General features: G+C 35.5%; 1 protein-coding gene across 3 annotated transcripts in view; it reads left to right on the top strand.

The window, feature by feature from the left end:
• The window catches only part of SF3B1 (splicing factor 3b, subunit 1, 155kDa), a 60,795-nt gene extending 40,439 nt beyond the window's left edge, over positions 1-20,356 (top strand). The window contains exons 4-22 of one of the 3 annotated variants that reach the window (XM_010860899.1): positions 3,033-3,270; positions 4,515-4,727; positions 4,979-5,100; positions 6,530-6,727; positions 6,824-6,925; positions 8,090-8,269; positions 8,912-8,998; positions 9,121-9,391; positions 9,678-9,823; positions 9,937-10,083; positions 10,227-10,352; positions 11,143-11,364; positions 11,646-11,828; positions 11,917-12,028; positions 13,488-13,608; positions 13,923-14,054; positions 15,484-15,756; positions 17,443-17,659; positions 17,951-20,356. In XM_010860899.1, the coding sequence (XP_010859201.1) occupies positions 3,033-3,270; positions 4,515-4,727; positions 4,979-5,100; positions 6,530-6,727; positions 6,824-6,925; positions 8,090-8,269; positions 8,912-8,998; positions 9,121-9,391; positions 9,678-9,823; positions 9,937-10,083; positions 10,227-10,352; positions 11,143-11,364; positions 11,646-11,828; positions 11,917-12,028; positions 13,488-13,608; positions 13,923-14,054; positions 15,484-15,756; positions 17,443-17,659; positions 17,951-18,109 (3,249 nt within the window). In that variant the 3' untranslated portion in view covers positions 18,110-20,356. Of the gene's footprint in view, positions 1-3,032; positions 3,271-4,514; positions 4,728-4,978; positions 5,101-6,529; positions 6,728-6,823; positions 6,926-8,089; positions 8,270-8,911; positions 8,999-9,120; positions 9,392-9,677; positions 9,824-9,936; positions 10,084-10,226; positions 10,353-11,142; positions 11,365-11,645; positions 11,829-11,916; positions 12,029-13,020; positions 13,091-13,487; positions 13,609-13,922; positions 14,055-15,483; positions 15,757-17,442; positions 17,660-17,950 lie in introns of those variants that run through there. The other 2 variants (XM_010860898.1, XR_827132.1) reach the window with 2 other exon arrangements.
• The last annotated feature ends 711 nt before the right edge of the window (positions 20,357-21,067 follow it).

Below are 21,067 nucleotides of genomic sequence, written 5' to 3'. Positions count from 1 at the left end.
CTTGTAACGGGATGTTCGTTTTGAAATATTAAATACAGATAATGGAAGTACGTCACATTATATGGAGGTTGAGTATAACATAGCGGTCCTCTTCATTTTCTAGATGGGTGATTTTAAGTCTGACTACAGGTGTCATATATACACACTACTACTACATTTTCTTTGTCAGTTTATTTTCCTAGAAACTTTTTTTTGGTGGTAAAATATACAATTTGCCATTTTATCCATTTTTAAGTATACAATTTAATGATATTGATTACTCTTAAAATGTTGTACAAGAACCACCATGATTTATATTCTGAAACTTTTTCATCACTCAGACAAACTGATCATTAAGCAATGGCTCTATTCCCCTTCCCTTCAAATGACTTCCTTATGTTCTGTGAAGCTGTACCTCCTTAGCTGCTGCTTTTTAGTTTGTGACTTTGATTTCTATTTCTCTCCCATCCCAAATAGGAACAATTAAAAAGATAAAAGTATAAATGTTCCCACTGTGAAATCTGCTGGTATGCCTGTATATGTTCTCATCTACTCTGCTTTTCCATCTCTTATAATGTGGACTGTTAGTACAAATTGACCGTGTACAGCTTAACCTGTCTGTTTATGTACCATTTCCCATCTCTTATTACCCAAGGACTCTAATGTAGCATCAGTTTTTTTCTCTGTACTCTAGGTTATTATCATCAACAAACACATTTTCCTGATCTTTATCTTTTAAAAAAAAAAACAAACTGCAAGAAATCATCTCTTGATCTTCACATCCCTTTCCAGCTACCATCCATTTCTTTCTCTTTTTACAGTACTCCTCTTAGTGGCTACTACTTTTTAGTCTTGTTTGCTGTATCATCCTCAGCTTCCATAAATTTAGTGTACTCTAATGCTCAATCCTCAGATCTCTTTTCAGTCTAAATTAACTCTAGGATCTTGCTCCTGTCTTTACATATTATCTTTGTAAGACAACTCCCAAATTTACAAATCCATCTTTATTTCTCTGTTCCTCAGACCCAACACATTTACCTTGATGTGTATTTGATTGGCATCTCAAAATCAGTATTTCTAAAATAAAATTGATTTTCCATATTCACTCTTTCCATCCTGCTCCCATGTATATTGGCTCAAACCAAACCCTTCAGGGTCATCGTATATTCCTTTTATTCTTTAATCTGACATCCTATCCAAAATAAATTTTCTTGGCCCAACTTTTAAATATATTCAGAATCTAGCCATTTTACATGATATCTGTCCCCTCTACCCTAGTCTAAGTCACTGTCCACTCTAGCATAGGCTACTGCAGATTTATTTACAAATGAGGAAAAGCATGTCAGACCATGGCAGTGTTTTTCCAAACTCAGAACTGAGTTCTAAACCTAACACGTAACTTCCAACGAATTTAGTTTAAGGTAGATCTTGAGGACTTCCCATTTGCTTGCTGATACATGAGAGGACTTGACTCTGCAGAGAAATATTACTAAGTTAAATTCTGTGGTTGGCATCCGGTGTAAATTTTTAGAACTGAGAAAAAGAAACTTGTCTTGTATCTCTTCAACAGAAAAGAAGACCCAAAAGTTGATGTCTGTTTTATAAAAACTAGAGATTCAGACCATATTTTCTTTCATGTTTCTCATTTAACACAATTCTATTCTAATCATGTCTGTAGGAATTACAGTGGATAGTAGGAAGAATTTTTTCCTACCTGATTGAGCAGGAAGAGCAGTTGAGCAAAAAGATATTTTTTAACAGTTTATGTGCCTTGTTATTGTTCAGTGTTGTTCAGTCACTAAGTTGAGTCTGACCCTTTGCGACCCCATGGACTTCAGCACCCCAGGCTTCCATGTTCTTCACTATCTCCTGAAGTTTGCTCAGATTCATGTCCATTGAGGTGGTAATGTCATCTAACCATCTCATCATCTGTTGCCCCCTTCTCCTTCCCTCCCCTCAGTCTTTCCGAGCCAGCATCAGAATCTTTTCCAGTAAGTCAACTCTTCACATCAGGTTACCAAAGGATTAGAACTTCAGCATCAGTCCTTCCAATGAATATTCAGGGTTGATTTCCTTTAGGATTAACTGGTTTAATCTCCTTGCAGTGCAAGGGACTCAAGAGTCTTCTCCAGCACCACAATTCGAAAGCATCAATTCTTGGGCGCTCAGCCTTCTTTATGGTCCAACTGTATATATGCTTTACTCACCTAATTAAGAATTTATTAACCCTGATTAATATATAGAATCTTTTGAAAGAAAAAAATCTGATTCTTATTTGCAAACATAAAGCTAAATAGAACTCTTGGGTGGAGCATCCAACTTTAAAAGAAATACGTAAAAATATACTACAAAACTTATAGAATTATTTAAATATAAATTTTGTTTCTACTGCTTGACCTGCCAATTTTGATATGATATTGTCTGCATTATGGAGGTTATTTTGCTGTCACACTGTCTGATGCCCTATATCGCTCACTGCTTGTCTTTATTTGAACTACCATGGAACTTTTGATTAAGTCAGCTTCTAATTTTTTGTTTTCATTAATCTTGAGAGTAATATAAAGATTGTAAATATAAACTCATTTCAAGGATTTGAAATTATGTGGCAGTATCAAGTTATAATTACTCAAGTGATTCAAAACATGGTTAAATTAATTAAACACTTAAAATCAAAAAAAAATTCAAAAATATTCTTAGTGGGAAATTTGGTGCTCACATTTCAAAGCCCCAGATTTATAGAACTGAAAGTTTTTGAGATCTCAACAGAGAAACCTTAATGTTTTCCCAAAAGTTACAGAACCATTAGTGGCATAACAAGATTATTACCCAAAATATGTTGTTTTTTTAAGCTAGGGCTTTTTTCAGTGCTTTAAATTAAATCTTTAAATTGTTTTTAGTCATAAACATGTTTGCTTAAAAAGTAGGCATCTTTTAAGCAGAAGGATAATCTACATCTACTCTCTTAATCATGAACTAAAACATCTAATTTTTTTTTAAGTTTTCTAGTTACTTTCATGTGGATGTCTGAAATAAAAATGTTTTACTCTGTTAAGACCCCTGGACATACCCCTTCCTTAAGATGGGATGAAACACCAGGTCGTGCAAAGGGAAGTGAAACTCCTGGAGCAACCCCAGGCTCAAAAATATGGGATCCTACCCCTAGTCACACACCTGCGGGAGCTGCTACTCCTGGACGAGGCGATACACCAGGCCACGCAACACCAGGCCATGGAGGCGCAACTTCCAGTGCTCGTAAAAACAGATGGGATGAGACCCCCAAAACAGAAAGAGGTACTTCTAGTGGAATCTGGGCATGTGTTTGAGTAAAATGTTGATTTGATGAGTGGTATGTCTATGGGTGAAACTCGGTTCTTCTGGTCCTGGATAGACAGATAAATAACCAGATGTTTTCGGGACAGGTTAAGAATTGAGCAGATTATATGTGTAAATCTTTTCCCTTCTTAAAGAGGTTTAAGGATTATTTTAGGAGGAACATTAGTTGTTGCTTAGTCATTAAGTTGTGTCCCACTCTTTTGTGACTCCATGGACTGTAGCCCTGCCAGGCTCCTCTGTCCATGGGATTTCCCAGGCAAGAATACTGGAGTGGGTTGTGATCTGCAGGGGATCTTCCTGAACCAGGGATGGAACCTGCATCTCCTGCATTGCAGGTGGATTCTTTACTGCTGAGCCATCAGGGCTTCCCAGGAAGAACGTTAGGAGAAAGTAAAGTTTATAGGCCATAACCTATACTATATTATAGTATAATAGCATAAATTATTGTCATGTAATATCATCATCATTGTACATAACATCGTTTGCTATTTTATTAATTTTAAGGGTATGATTTAGTAGCATTAAGTACATTCACGTGTTGTGCAGCCATTATCACTATCATTTCTAGAACTTTTTCATTGCAAATAAAAGCTAAACCCATTAAACAATAACTTGCCATTCTTCCTCATCCCAGCGTTTGGTAACCTCTCATCTACTTTTTGTCTGTGTAAATTTGCCTAAATTTTATTGTTGTTTGTGTGACTTCTCTAAAGCTGTGAGAATAGTTTTTGAAAGTTAAAGATTTAATAGTACATCTGCTATATTAAGAATTTATAAAGAATGTTTAATGATAGGGCAGAGTGCTTTAACACATAATGTAAGGAATTCTCTGTAGTCCCTGATTAGGACTCAGTGCTTTCACTGCAGGGGCCTGGGTTCAGTCCCTAGTCAGGGACCTGAGATTCCACAAACCACACACCCCTACTTCCTCTTCCCGCATAAACAGTAATGTAATGGATAAGAGAAGCAGTATAAAATTGCACATGCAGAGTAATCTCACTCTGGAAAAATGAAAAATGGCTCAAGCTACACAAAAGTGGTTATTTCTGGGTTGTATTATGAGTGATTAAAAAAATTCTTTGCTCCTGTTTCCTTTTCTTCTTTCTGAACTTCATCAGTTTGAGTTTGTTAACTGTTTGAGAATAAACAGTCATTTTTTGACAGTGGTTAAAATTTTAGGCTTATTCACTTTTTCTTTAAAGATACTCCTGGGCATGGAAGTGGATGGGCTGAGACTCCTCGAACAGATCGAGGTGGAGATTCCATTGGTGAAACGCCAACTCCTGGAGCCAGTAAAAGAAAGTCACGTTGGGATGAAACACCAGCTAGTCAGATGGGTGGAAGCACTCCTGTTCTGACCCCTGGAAAGACACCAATTGGCACACCAGCCATGAACATGGCCACCCCTACTCCAGGTAGAAACTTTGTCATTGGAAATAATTTTTTCCCCCTGTTAGTATTTTGAACTTTCTGTTTGTGGTTTTCTGTGTGTTATTAATGCCTATTTTTGGCAAGAATAACGGGACATAAAAGGAAGTCTGAGTTTATAATATAAAAATGAATGTTAGAATTGATCTTAACTGTCTTATATCCAATCCCAAGGACCTATGTGATGATAAAAATCTTGCACTATATAGATTATTACAGAAACTTACTTTTTTGGTAGGTCACATAATGAGTATGACTCCTGAGCAGCTTCAGGCTTGGCGGTGGGAGCGAGAAATTGATGAGAGAAATCGCCCGTTGTCTGATGAAGAATTAGATGCTATGTTCCCAGAAGGATATAAGGTAATAACAACATGAATCTGGTTTTTAGAATGTGGATTTGGTGGGGAGGGGTGCACCATGAGGTTTGCAGGATATCAATTCCCAATCATTCTGGGGCAGAGGATTGATCCTTGGCCCTGGCAATGAAAGTGACGAGTCCTAACCATTGGACCACCAGGGAATTGCCTGGTTTTTGTTTTAAATATTCTTTGAAAATATTAACTGGTAAAGTTTGCATTGGTCTAGCCCAAATTTACTACTCTGTTTCATTCTTGAGATATTTCCAAGTGTGTTTCATTTCCACATTATATCATGGTTATTTTACTTGATGTCTCACAAGATCCTGTGTATTTAGTTCGTGGATTGCCAGTGAACACAAAGAATGTTCTTACTTTACCATAGCAACTTGAAGTTTACTTTGAAGTATAAAATTTTGTAGGTACCTCTGACTCTAGGACCTTTCGATGGTCTAAACGTGGTCATATAGCTATAATCAGGGCTGGAACCTAAGTAATTTGATGGCCTTTACTGGGCCTTTTCTGCCAATGTCTATTGCTTCTTAACAGTTTTATGTATTTTCCCCTCTCCCCTCATTAGGTTTGTACTAGAGTATTTGTTTTTAAGTATGCATGAATTAACTACTTTATAACTTTTTGTAATCTTGGGTGGGGAAGGTCCCCTGGAGAAGGAAATGGCAACCCTCTCCAGTATTCTTGCCTGGAGAATCCCATGGATGGAGGAAGCCTGGTGCAGTACAGTCCATGGGGTCACAAAGAGTCGGACACGACTTAGTGACTAAATCACCACAAATCTCCATGTAATACTGTGGGTATAGTCACTCTCCATCCTACTGTTGACTGCCTTGAGTGTCTGTCTCAATTACATTCATTGATTCCTTTATAAGTAGAAGGGGAAAATCCTCCTTTGTGAATATTGAGTGAATTTTTTGATTTTAGTTAAATGGTGTGTATTTATAGGGCTTTGCTCAACATTTTGGATTTTTTTGCACTCATTTTTGTTCAGTCTTAAAAGAGATTTGCTTTTGTAGCAGAGATTTACATGAATTTTAAATTTTTTATTATTTTAATATAATCTTTTATGCATTCTGTGCACTATGTGAGCTTATTTGCATTTATGTGATACTGGTTCACCAATATGTTTATATAGTCTAATGTTTGAAAGTGATCAGAATTTTGTAAGCCTTCTTCATGTATTGCATCATTTCCCCACACTTCTAATACACTTAATCTAAATTTAAATTTGATGAGAAAGAGTAATACTTGTTATATATTTTAAACATACAATTAAAATAGAAAAATGAGATTGATGTTAATTGATGTTCATTCTTGCCTCTAAGCAGAAAGCTTCTTACGTGCACATATTACTCATTTTTGTTATCATTTACTATATAAAGCTAAGAAAGTCCTAAATTGTCTTTTAACTGTATTAGGTACTTCCCCCTCCAGCTGGCTATGTTCCTATTCGAACTCCAGCTCGAAAGCTGACAGCAACTCCAACACCTTTGGGTGGTATGACAGGTTTCCACATGCAAACAGAAGATAGAACTATGAAAAACGTTAATGACCAACCATCTGGAAATCTTCCATTTTTAAAACCTGATGATATTCAGTACTTTGATAAACTTTTGGTAAGTGATAATAACAGATATAAGATACTAACTCTTTAGCAGTTACAAGTCATTATATCTCCACTAACCTTTAAATTTTTTACTTTTTACTGTTAGGTTGATGTCGATGAATCAACTCTTAGTCCAGAAGAGCAAAAAGAGAGAAAAATAATGAAGTTGCTTTTAAAAATTAAGAATGGAACACCTCCTATGAGAAAGGTAAGTACCAGTTTGTTAAATCATCATGTTCATTATAATCTTAGAGATTCTCCATTTTATCCTCAGAGCCTTTAAAACATGCTGAAAATAAGGGAATTAGTAGAATTATGTGGGAAATTAGTATCATGTGGTTTGAAAATGGTTCTTTAGGAGACGTTTAGGAGTTTTAGCTTATACTCTTGTGACTCTATTAAATTACCCTTTTTTTTTAATATATTCTTTCAGTTTTTTTTTAGTGAAGGTATAGTTGATTTACAGTGTTGTGCTAATCTCTGCTGTACAGCAAAGTGACTCAGTTCATGTATATATTCTTTTTTAATGTTCTTTTCCATTATGGTTTATCACAGGATATTGAGTATGGTTTCCTGTGCTATACACAAGGACCTTGTTTTCTATCCATTCTAAATGTAATGGTTTGCATTCTACCAACCCCAAACTCTCAGTCCATCCCGCCGGCCCACAAACCACAAGTCTGTTTTTTCTGTCTGTTTTGTTGATAGGTTCATTTGTGTTGTATTTTTGATTCCACCTTTAAGTGATATTGTATGCTATTTGTCTTTCTCTTTCTGACTTACCTCAGTAATAATCTTTAGTTGCATCCATGTTGTTGAAAATTACATTATTTGGTTCTTTTTTATGGATGAGTACTATTCTATTGTATGCATGTGCCATATCTATCCATTTATCTGTCAGTGAACATTTAGGTGGTTTCCACAGCTTGGCTAATGTGAATAGAGCTGCTGTGCACGTAGGTGGTGTATGTATCTTTTTGAATTAGAGTTTTGTCTGGATATATGCCCAGGAGTGGGATGCTGGATCGTATGATAATTCTATTTTTAGTTTTCTGAGGAACCGCCATACTGTTTTCACAATGGCTTCACCAGCTTAAATTCCCACCAACAGTGTAGGAAGGTTCCCTTTTCTTCACACCTTCTCTAGCACCGTTACTCTGTTTGAATTATCTGAAAACATTGTTTAAGCCTTTATCACAGGAGTTCAAACTTCAGAGTAATTTTAATGGGAATGAACACATACTTCTGTATGTAAAATATCCGTTTGACATTTACAGTAAAATATTCAGTTACAGAAAACCATGGAGTAATTATTTTGCTCCCATTCAAAACACTTATAATCAAGAAACCTACCTTTTACTCTTTCTTCCAGGCTGCATTGCGTCAGATTACTGATAAAGCTCGTGAATTTGGAGCTGGTCCTTTGTTTAATCAGATTCTTCCTCTGCTAATGTCACCTACACTTGAGGATCAAGAGCGTCATTTACTTGTGAAAGTTATTGATAGAATATTATACAAACTTGACGACTTAGTTCGACCATATGTACACAAGGTTTGTTCTCCAGTTGTGTTTCTAGTGACTTGATATATTTTGATACAAAAAGAATTCATTTTTTTTTACCAACTTATCAATAGATGTATTTGGAAATGTAAAAATTCTTAAAAAGTAACAAGATGCTATACATTTACAATAAAAAAGGGAAACTTCAGCTCCTTTTAAAGAATACTCAGTTAGCCATTGTTAACATTTACATACCCTGGGACCTTTTTCTTTGCACGTAGATACATAGACAAATACATGTGTAAATAGGTGTAACTTTTGGCCATCCTATATAATGGGTTCATAGTACTCATATTTTAAATTTGCTTTTATTGATATTAGGATATGAAAATGTATGTTTCTGTATCATTAGCCATTTAGTACTAAGAACCATCTTTTTGCTGATGGTAATTATGGCTTAGAATTGTAAAATGCAGATAGGGGTATGTGTGTATATTGTATTTAATTATTTTTGTATTACCATTTCTCCCAAATACTGATTTTTATGTTGGGTTTAAAGTTGTGTGATTAAAATTATTAATTTGTCCCTTAATTAACACAGTCCTAGAAATTAAAAATTTCCTTATATGTACTCTTTTACATGAGCATTGCATCAGTAACTGGTGTGAAAATGTAGCTCCTTCTCTTTTTCAGATCCTAGTGGTCATTGAACCATTGTTGATTGATGAAGATTACTACGCTCGAGTGGAAGGCAGAGAGATTATTTCTAATTTGGCAAAGGTATTTATATTTCTGGAAAACAAAGTTTTATATTTGTTGATAGGACTATTCAATTTTAGAACAAAATGATTAAAGGTTAATGTTATCAACTCATTATTATCATTTTTTTCTTAAACTTTCAGGCTGCTGGACTGGCTACTATGATCTCTACCATGAGACCTGATATAGATAATATGGATGAGTATGTCCGTAACACAACAGCTAGAGCTTTTGCTGTTGTAGCCTCTGCTCTGGGCATTCCTTCATTATTGCCTTTCTTAAAAGCTGTGTGCAAAAGCAAGAAGTCCTGGCAAGCGAGACACACTGGTATAAAGATTGTACAGCAGATAGCTATTCTCATGGGCTGTGCCATCTTGCCACATCTCAGAAGTTTAGTTGAAATCATTGAACATGGTAAGTTGTAGGATAACTTTGTTTTCAGACAGGTTTCCTGAAATTTAGCCTACTGATTTTTGGAGAAGTGGAAAGTGACCTACATAAACACCATATAGTTTATGATTTGTAATATTAGCTGCTAATAGGCTGTAGTTCATACTGGCTTTTGCCTAACTTTGTCCAGTGTGAACAGATTCTGCAGTTTGACTAAACGGTTAGATGTATTGCTGGAATCTCAGTAGTACTATCTAAGTTAAAATTTGGCAGTATTGCTTAGTTGAAACCTGTGTTTGGCTTTCTATAGGTCTTGTGGATGAGCAGCAAAAAGTTCGGACCATTAGTGCTTTGGCCATTGCTGCCTTGGCTGAAGCAGCAACCCCTTATGGTATTGAATCTTTCGATTCTGTGTTAAAGCCTCTATGGAAGGGTATCCGCCAACACAGAGGAAAGGTAAATTCACCAGTTTGGTTGTGTTTTTTATTTCTACTCATTGAAGTTCAAATGACCTAAATCTACCTAAATCTAATTTACTAAGTATATATATATTTTTTATTTTAAAATAGGGTCTTGCCGCTTTCTTAAAGGCTATTGGCTATCTTATTCCTCTCATGGATGCAGAATATGCCAACTACTATACTAGAGAAGTGATGTTAATTCTTATTCGAGAATTCCAGTCTCCTGATGAAGAAATGAAGAAAATTGTGCTAAAGGTACTTGTTCCAAATTGTTCAATATTTATTCATCTAAATTGGATGTATTTCATTGTTGAAAGAGAATTCTATATCATTAAAAAATATATTTTAGACCAGGACTGTGTTTGCTGCTGCTATTATTATTTTTTTGAACATTTTAGGTGGTAAAGCAGTGTTGTGGAACAGATGGTGTAGAAGCAAACTACATTAAAACAGAGATCCTTCCTCCCTTTTTTAAACACTTTTGGCAACATAGAATGGCTTTGGATAGAAGAAATTACCGACAGGTAAGTTTTTATTGTAAAAAAAAAATATTTTCAGAAATTCTTACAATTAATCCATTAGTTTGATTGCATATTACATAAATCATATTTTGCCTTGAGGATCTCATAGATTGTTTGCTTGATTGTGAAAGAGGATGGATTTTAGTCAGCAAGTCAATTTTCATTTTGAGTTTGCATTCTGGAATAAATAGCCAACTATGAATTGACATTTTTATCTAGTAAGTGAACTCCTTAATCTGGCTTAAATGAAGCATGAATATAATCTTAACCTTAATCCCCTTGACATAGACTCATACTTAATTTTTTTGGCCACCTTTTTCTTAAAAGTTTTATTATTTTTTAAAAAAATTTTTTTGGTTGTGCTGGATCTTCGTTGCTGTTCTTGGACTTTCTCTAGTTGCAGCGAGCAGGGGCTGCTTTTTGTTGCCGTGCATGGGTTTCTCATTGTGATGGCTTCTCGTTGTGGAGCTCTGGCTCATGGGTTCTTGGGTTTCAGTAGTTGCAGCACATGGACTCTAAAGCGTGGGCTCAATAATTATGTGCACAGGCTTAGTTGGTCTGGGCATGTGGTATCTTCCCTGGCCAGGGATCAAAGACATGTCCTCTGCATTGGCAGGCAGATTCTTACCCACTGTACCACCAGGGAAGTCCCATCTTAAAGTTTTAATAGTAGGAGCCAGCTGTTTTCAGCACACTGACTAGCTAAATAGTATCTTTAGAATATTCCATTTTCATAATTTCTCTGTATTTCCTTGGAAAAGCAGTAAATTGATTTTTCCCTCCTCTTTTTTAGTTAGTTGATACTACTGTGGAGTTGGCAAACAAAGTCGGTGCAGCAGAAATTATATCCAGGATTGTGGATGATCTAAAAGATGAAGCTGAACAGTACAGAAAAATGGTTATGGAGACAATTGAGAAAATTATGGGCAACTTGGGAGCAGCAGATATTGATCATAAACTTGAAGAACAACTGATTGATGGTATTCTTTATGCTTTCCAAGAACAGACTACAGAGGTAATGATACTAATTATTATGGCAAGTTGCCATTGGCTCTCATATTTGTAAAAAGTAGTTTCAAGGAAATGTTATCAGTAAAGAATTAATTAAAAAATTTAAATGCCCATATTTATGCAGTTAACTACAAAGAAATGTTCTTCTACATCACATTTTTAGAATAAATTTTTGAAAGCTGAATATTAGTATGTTTTAACTGTTTCGTCACAAACTGAATTCTTGTTCACATTGAATATAGTTTTTAAATTTAACTTGGCCTTTTTTTTTTTTCTTTTAATAAGGACTCAGTAATGTTGAACGGCTTTGGTACAGTGGTCAATGCTCTCGGCAAACGAGTCAAACCTTACTTGCCTCAGATCTGTGGTACAGTTTTGTGGCGTTTAAATAACAAATCAGCAAAAGTTAGGCAGCAGGCAGCTGACTTGATCTCTCGAACAGCTGTTGTCATGAAGACTTGTCAAGAGGTAAACTTTTATATCAGATTCTTATTTATTCACCAAAAGAAATAGCATAAACAGTAACATTTCATCTTTTTTTTTTTTTTTTAAACAGGAAAAATTGATGGGGCATTTGGGTGTTGTTTTGTATGAGTATTTGGGTGAAGAGTACCCTGAAGTTTTGGGCAGCATTCTTGGAGCACTGAAGGCCATTGTAAATGTAATAGGTATGGAATTCGTTGGTTATGGAAGAATTTTTTGTTTTGTGCTTTTTAAAACTTCTTTGGATTTTCTGAAAGTAAAATACAGAATCCTATTTAGGAGTTGAGTGATAATATCTGATACAATTTTTTAACTACTAAAAAATATAGTTAAGTTGGGATGTCACAAGAATCTTACCTCCCAAAACCTATTTATATTTTACTTTAAAAGAGAAAAGAGGGCAAGTTTTAGGACCTGCAAGAGAGGAGCGAATAGTCACAACTCAAAAACTTAAGTCATGGGATAAGAGGGCCCTAAAAATACAGTGTCTCACATGGAATATATAGGAAGGCAATGGTGGGTGGAGAGAACTCTGAAATTTTAAGACTAAATATGATATATTTACTCAACTTGAATAAAATGGTTATGGGAGGTTTTCCTGCTTGCCATTAAGTTCAAGGAATGATAACCAGGGAGAAAAGTGAATCGATCAAATAATCTCATTATTTAAATCCAATACTTTTAAACTACCCTTTCAGCTTTTTACCCAAAGTTAAAACAAGCATATTATAAATTCTTTTGGGTGGAGAATAAAGCTTTTATTCTTTAAAGGCCTTATGATGGAGCAATAAATATGGTCTTGTGTTTTATTCTTCATTGTAATTGAATAGAACTATTGCAGCCTTGTGCAGAGTTTAGAGGGGCAGAAATAACCTATCAGGAGGTTGAAATAAGCCACTATTTTTCTTGTTTTAGTAAGGGGTTTTTATGCAGTATAGGACGTCTTTGAACCATTGCATTTACATACAAATCACAGTTCAGCCCTGTCCTCTATATTTGGAGATACTTGCTAAAAATCAGTTACTTGGCCACTTGTGGGGCTCTGGTTTGCAGGGAACTATAAACCATATTGTTGGTCAGAGAAACATGGGAAAAGCAATGGAGAGAGAATCAGAGCAAGCAATTCTAGTTAGAACAAGAGCCCCTGCCAGCTGCCTCCTTTTTTCTCTCTTCGTAGGTGTAAATACCATCCAAGTATGCCCTGCATTGCAGGGAGACTGGAGATCTGTTTGTTTTGCAGTTAAAGGGTAAGGGGGCCCTTTCTGGAAAATTTTGCTTTAATTTACATGTCTCCCTCTGGCTTATATTGTTGTGTATGGCCGGAACATAAGCTGTCCCCATATTTAAATGTCAGTGTACAAATACATTTCAGAACTAAATGGAATTTTTTTGTTGTTGAGTATCCATCATTCTTTAAATCACTTCACTAATTTCTTTCATTTTTATACATACATAATCAGAAGTTGTTAATGAAAAGTTAAAAATTCTGCGTTTGGTCAGAATCTGGGGCTTTTTCTTTCCATAGGCAGCTGTAAGTTTGTATTTATGCCTAGTCACATATATTACATTGTTAAGTAAAAGATAAAATGAGCAAAGCATGCAGTTTACATGTTAATTGATAGTGTGTTGACTTCTGTTAAATAGGTATGCATAAGATGACCCCACCAATTAAAGATCTGCTGCCTAGACTCACCCCCATCTTAAAGAATAGGCATGAAAAAGTACAGGAGAATTGTATTGATCTTGTTGGGCGTATTGCTGATAGGTAAGCAGATTACCTAAATATTTTTTAAGTAGTATTGGTTTTCACATTTTTATTCACTTGGCAAATTTTGCTAATGTAAGTATATATGGTCAGGCTAATATTTTCAGTGAAATTTCAGTTTGAATGGTAATGAGGGAGTAGTGGTATATTTTTAAATTTTGCTTTTATTTAAAAATAATCCATCTCTTCTGAACAGTTAACAATTTATATAATGCTTAAAATGAGTTGGTAATCATGTTTTGAGAACTGAATTTTTAAATTTACCTTTTAAAATTTATTGTCACAAACAAATTAAACTTTTATTTTTAAACCAGGGGAGCTGAATATGTGTCTGCAAGAGAATGGATGAGGATTTGCTTTGAACTTTTAGAGCTCTTAAAAGCACACAAAAAAGCTATTCGTAGAGCCACAGTCAATACATTTGGTTATATTGCAAAGGCCATTGGGTGAGTAGTATTTACGTCTTTTTTTTTTTTTTTTAACTTTGTAATAGACCGATTTAGTGTTAAAAGATGCTTCTGTTTCTGTAAGCTCTTTTAAGGTAAGGTATGAGTAATGCAGTTAAAATAGACTTTAACTAATGACCTTCAATTTTTGAAGTATTTTCTTTCATCTTAAATTGAATTAAAATAGAAGGGTATAAAATTTCATTTGATAACACTTCAGTGTTTGCAGAGAGGGAAACATTTCAGAAGGATTTCAGGTTTTGTTGATTCTTTTTGGTTATTGTTTAAAATATTACGACCAGTTCTTTTTGGATATTGCTAAAACAGTTAACATAGTTCAATTCTCAAGTTAATACTTCATGTGTTTTAAAAATATTTTTCTAGAGTTAATCCACAGACAACTAAAAATTATAACTATTTTGTTAGATAATCTGTGGTTATTTGCTTTCACTCCACCAGAACCAAACTGGAACAGTCATTGTAGAAAATGAGATATTTCATGTACATGTGGCATAAGAAGAAGATATTCTCAAACATAACAAAAGTTGATTATATAATTAGAGTCTCCCCCACCCCTTTTTTGCTAGCTATAGTATATTTTCACTTGTGATGAAATATTTGTGATGAAAGTCAAGCAATTTGCAGTGAATAGCTGTGCTAATCTTTTAGTTCCTGTGTTCCTTTAAATTTGTGGTAAGATAAATCCTTGAAGAAGGAGAATAAATAGCAAAACTAATACAATTTGTAAAGTTTAAAAATAAAATGAAAAAAAATAAATAAATGTGGTAAAGGTGTGTGGGCGGGAAGATAAAAGGGAAACAGATTTTGTATGTTATGGCATGGTAGACCACGTTCTGACCACTCAAAGAATTACTCATATTAAACATGTAATGACGGAGAAGGCAATGGCACCCCACTCCAGTACTCTTGCCTGGAAAATCCCATGGATGGAGGAGCCTGGTGGGCTACAGTCCATGGGGTCGCTAAGAGTCGGACATGACTGAGCGACTTCACTTTCATTTTTCACTCTCATGCATTGGAGAAGGAAATGGCAACCCACTCCAGTGTTCTTGCCTGGAGAATCCCAGGGATGGGGGAGCCTGGTGGGCTGCCGTCTATGGGGTTGCACAGAGTCGGACACGACTGAAGCGACTTAGCAGCAGTAGCAGCAGCAACGTGTAATGAAATGAAATTTCATTCAATGAAATGAAATTTCAGGAAATTTATTAAAAACAATTATATTTGAAAATGAATTCATTTGAATATTTTCATTAAAGTGAACATTTTAATTAAAATGAAGTTCTTAAGTAGAAACAATAATGCCATAGCATAAAATTACTGAGTTCCCATCCTTTGATTATTTTTCTTCCCTCTGAAAAAATTTTGACTTGTATACTAACAGTTTGCTGGCACATTTATTTTTTTCCAGCCCTCATGATGTATTGGCTACACTTCTCAACAACCTAAAAGTTCAAGAAAGGCAGAACAGAGTTTGTACAACTGTGGCCATAGCTATTGTTGCTGAAACATGTTCACCCTTCACAGTACTACCTGCCTTAATGAATGAATACAGAGTTCCTGAACTGAATGTTCAAAATGGAGTGTTAAAGTCACTTTCCTTCTTGTTTGAATATATTGGTGAAATGGGAAAGGACTACATTTATGCTGTAACACCACTACTTGAGGATGCTTTAATGGATAGGTAAGTGACTTGAACTAAGCACAAGAAAATAGTTCAAATAATTCTTTTATTTTAGAACTTACTGAAATAATCATTACATGACCTGCTTATTGTGATGTAGTTAAAGAAGGGACCACTAGCCTGGATTTTTATCAAACTATTAATGTGACTGTTCTCTCCAAATAAGGTATATGATATAGGACTTTTCTTGGTGATCGTATGGTTAAGAATCCACCTGCCACTACAGGGGACATCAGTTCAGTCCCTGGTCTGGGAAGATTCCAGAGCCATGAGGCAACTAAGCCCGTGCACTGCAACAAGAGAAGTCACCACAATTAAGAGAGTAGCCCCTGCTCCCTGCCGGTAGAGAAAGCCCTTGTGCAGCAGCAAAGACCCTGCACAGCCAAGGGGAAAAAAAAAAGATACATGCTATAATGGTTCCCCCAATTTTTTCCCCAAGTGTGCCCCCTCTTCATTTTAGACCCTTCCCCCCACTTTTTTTTTTGGCCATGTCATGAGGCTTATGAGATCTTACTTGGCTGACCAGGGATTGAACCCTGGCACCAGTAGTAGAAGTGCTGAGTCCTAACAACTGGACCATCAGGAAATTTCCAATCAACTTTTATTTTAAAAGTTAAAAAGAAAATGATGAGCATGAGCTTATTGATATAATGAAGAGACCTGATCTTTTTAGCTTTTTGTATGGCAGGTGAAGCAGAGACACTTTTAACTCCTGAACATAGCCTGCCAGAGCCACACTACTATCACTGCAGGCCCCCAATTATTCAGATGGTGACCCCTGATAAAGTATTGCTGGAGGTGATGGATACAGTCCTAATACCAAGAAACATGACTTTAGTTGGGACATTTACCAAAGAGGAATACGGATTCATTGTAATCTATGCCTAATAGATTATTATAATAAGAGAAATAAAGATGCTAGTAACTAAGTAGGTTCAGGTGCTTTTTTTTTCCTCTTAAGGTTTAAGAGAAAAAGGTATTTTTTTCTCTTAAATACCTTTAAGGTTCTCTTCCTGGCTTTGAGGGTAAAACTTGTGAACTTGTTTTTATACCTATCATAGACCTTTTATCTGATACTTGTTCTCAGTTGAATAAATTGTGGAATAAATAAATCAATGATTTGTCATAAAGTCAGTCAAAACATGGGAGGTGATAAAAGTTCTTTTTTCTGGGTTTCAAAAAATTATTAGTCCTTCTCTTCCTTTCCCCAAATTGAATTCTTGAATGAATCTTTTTAAAAAACCACAAGGGAAGGGATTTAATCTCATTTTAATTATTTACTGTATACAGTATTAAATTACTTTCAAAGATTTTAAATTTACAGAGTTCAAAATGAGGTATTACTGTTAATCGTTCGTGTGTTAAGAGTCATGTATCCCCTCTTATTTTTAGTAGCTTGCAAAAATATACACTGTGCTGGGCCTTCTTGCTCCTATTACTATGAAAGAAAAATATAGCTTATTTTTGAGCCATAGTGAGCAGGTTTGAATCATCAAAGCAAAAGTTCTCAAGTAGAATTATTAGTCACTCGAAAGGTATCCTGTGTCAGATACAGGAGGTGTAAGGATGACTCTGCATCCATTCCAAACACTGAATTTGTGATATAGTTTCTAACAGGCAGGCAAGTATTTTCTGTGAAACTAAGACTGCATCTTAATAAAAAGCTTTTTTTGCTCTCCATTACAGGGACCTTGTACACAGACAGACTGCTAGTGCAGTGGTGCAACACATGTCACTTGGGGTTTATGGATTTGGTTGCGAAGATTCGCTGAATCACTTGTTGAACTATGTATGGCCCAATGTGTTCGAGACATCTCCCCATGTAATTCAGGCAGTTATGGGGGCCCTGGAGGGTCTGAGAGTTGCTATTGGACCATGTAGAATGCTACAGTATTGTTTACAGGTAGGTTAAAGATTTTTTAAACAGTACTCATTGAAAAAAGTAATTTAGTTGAATTAAGTCACTGTTCCTAATTATCATTAGGGAGAATATATTTGTGCCATATGGGAAAACAGTTACGAGGGGAGAGAAGATTCGATTTTGTCCTTGCCCACTTCACTTTTATGGAATTGACATCTTTTTTTTTTTCCTTTCTCAAAGGGAGATGTTTGGAACCATATCTTTATGGTTTACTTGTTAATTGTGTTAAGGTTATGTATTTCTTGAAATAATGTAACCTTTTAATTATTCTAGGGTTTGTTTCACCCAGCCCGGAAAGTCAGAGATGTGTATTGGAAAATTTACAACTCCATCTACATCGGTTCACAGGATGCTCTCATAGCACATTACCCAAGAATCTACAACGATGATAAGAACACCTATATTCGTTATGAACTTGACTATATCTTGTAACTTTATTGTTTATTTTGTGTTTAATGCACAGCTGTTTCACACCTTAAACTTGCTTTGATTTGGTGATGTAAACTTTTAAACATTGCAGATCAGCGTAGAACTGGTCATAGAGAAAGAGCTAGAAATCCAGTAGCATGATTTTTAAATAACCTTTGTTTTTGATGTTAAGCAGTAAACGCCAGTAGTGACCAAGAACACAGTGATTACACACACTATACTGGAGGGCTTTCATTTTTAATTCATGTTTATGAAGATTTAGAATTCATTCCTTGTGTTTAAAGGGAATGTTTAATTGAGAAATAAACATTTGTGTACAAAATGCTAACTCGTGTGTGTTTTTTGAACATGACTTGTAAAATGCGGAACTTTGATAAAGTACTGGTTTCTGTAGAATAAGTGGCTTAATATCGTTTTCTGTCACCTGGTTTTTAGAGAGTAGTTAGTAGAATACAAGCTATATAAAGTGATGGTATCTTTGTCAAAATTCCATTGCTCTGTTGATAAAGACATTAGGAAGAGTAGGTTTGGGGGTGTTAACCTCAAACTAGCACAACCCTTCCATCACCTTAGAAAATATAGCACCTTTGCTGAACTGTCTTTAATATTATTTTGCACTTGCATAGCGCCTTTCATCTGTTGATTTCTCAAAATGCTAATGAATTTACTTAAGGGAAGTAATTGAAGTCATATCCGACTCGTGACAATTCTGTTTAGAATGTGGGAAAAGTAGCTTAAACTTCTACCTGTAGGGAGTGAGGCTACCTCTGAGTCATGCAAGTTAGAATAAGACAATCTTTGGAGTTCTTTGCCCATGTCATGTCATAAGCCACTACTCAACAGTATATATACCTGTTACGCACCTACTTTATGTCAGCCACTGTGGTTAGTTGTAGGGATGCAGAGGTACTTCTGACCTGCGTCTTGCCCTTAAGAAATACAGTATAGTGGAAAGGGGGAAACATCTAGTTACAGGTTACTTATGCTACACAGTGGCAGCAGCTGAAATGTCTAGGTTTGCTTAGTTTTGCTTAAGTATCAGGTAATATATGCCAATAATCAGATAATAATTGATCAATAGGTGTTGAGCATAAGCTGAAATGCCATTCAAATTTAGAAGAACCAAGCATTAGTACAGCACTTTTTTTTTATAATAAAGTATATCTTTGTTTTTCCCTAGTTGGCCAAAACTTTTTTAGTTTTAGGTGTTAATCTTCCCATAGCTATTTTAGTTTATCTCCTTATGTTATAGTACTTAACATGAACTCTGATGAGAAGTGAGCTGCTGCAGCAGCTTAAACATACAATGGCTCTGCCACAGTAAGGAAAACCAATATCCTGAGATTAGGTTAATTTATTGAACTGTTAATACTTAGGGCTCCCTGTTTTGGAGGCTTAAACTTGAGAAATAGCTTATAATTGGCTGACTTGTACAAAATTAATACTGAGCATTAGCTGATCAGGCAGAATTAGTAACTAGTTTCTTATGTGACATAACTTCATGACAACATGTCAACGGTACAAAATTTCCAGAATCACCTATTTTTAGAAGTTACTGTAACGGTATCCCTCATGCAACTTTAAATCTTGCTGTTCTCTTTTGTGCTTGATGTCAGATGACCTTCAGTAATTACTAATTGTGAAAATTGAAGCATACAATGAAATTTCAAAGCCAAGACTTGCTTTTAAACCAGTCTTTGGGAAATTTAGTTACATATTCAGGTTTTTGCATAAGTTCAATTTTCTTTGGCCCTTGATGTGTATGTGAAACATCTGTGCTTTGTAGTGGCGGTGTGGAGCAAAGACGATTGGAAGTGGTTTTTTACTGATAACAAAAACTTGAGGACAGAGAGGTGAGGCAAATACTGAGGCCTGTGATCGTAAAAGTTGGGACCAAATGAGGCTCACAAATGTTTGAATTATTTTATATGCTTCTGAAATAAGGAAAGCATTTTGTGAGATACTTATGTGAAAGACGCTATGTGATGTTTTAACAAAGACTTTTTCTTTCGCACTTTCCTTTGGTGTTTCTTAAAGCCAAACTTAAAAAGGAAGAAATTAATGTTCTGAGGGGACAGTGGGTGGGTTTTTCTGCGGGCTTTTGTTGGTTTTCCTGTGGGCCCTCTAATGGAATTGATCTCTCTGGCTGTTCAATTTTTTTCTTAATTGTATTTTTAAAGATTGTTGTATGGTGCCCTGTGAGCATCAAGTACCACCAGATGAATAAAACGTATTATATCCAAAGTCTTAGACCAGTTTTTAATCTTAGTTGGTTTTGTATTGTTACTGCACTACACTGTGGTGGTTGTGCCATTTTAGTGGTATTGAACTCTGGGTTTTTTTCCAATTAAGGGAACTTAATGTTGAAAAACCAAAGAATACTGTTTGTTAATAAAGAACTGAAAAACACAGTTGGAGCCATATAGGTTCAGTTGTTTGGTTCTCTGGTGTTTAGTGCTTCCTAAATCTTAAAAGTTTAGATAAAGCAGAAATTGCAGCTGTGTTTTCAACATTGGCATTATTGACATTTTGGGCCAGACACACCTATTGTGTGGGTCACTTTCTGGGCGTTGTAAGACGTATACCATCCCTGACAATCCAGTAGATGGCAGCACCACCCCACCCCAGTTGTGATAACCAAAAATGCCTCCAGATACTGTCGCATATCCTGGAGTGCAAAATCTCCCTAGCTTGAGAACTATTTTGGCATTTGTTTAAGCAGGACTTATATATGTCTGATAAAAGTGATGTAAAAAAGCGTTTCATTTTAGGTTGCAGTTACCTCAGTAGAAACTAGATTTACTATTTCATAAATATTAAAAATACCTACTTTGGGGAAACCTGCATTAGTCCTGGGAAAAGCAAGCTGAAAACGTAGGATGTTGACTGGTCCTCAGAACATGTGGCTGAGGTGGTAAAGAGCCCACTTGTAATGCAGGAGACCCAGTTCGATCCCTGGGT

This window comes from Bison bison, unplaced genomic scaffold, assembly GCF_000754665.1.
Source record: "Bison bison bison isolate TAMUID 2011002044 unplaced genomic scaffold, Bison_UMD1.0 scf7180017864471, whole genome shotgun sequence".
Lineage (NCBI taxonomy): Eukaryota > Metazoa > Chordata > Mammalia > Artiodactyla > Bovidae > Bison > Bison bison.
The sequence above is the reverse complement of the archived record's forward strand: the minus strand, read 5'-3'. Positions and strand labels throughout refer to the sequence as shown.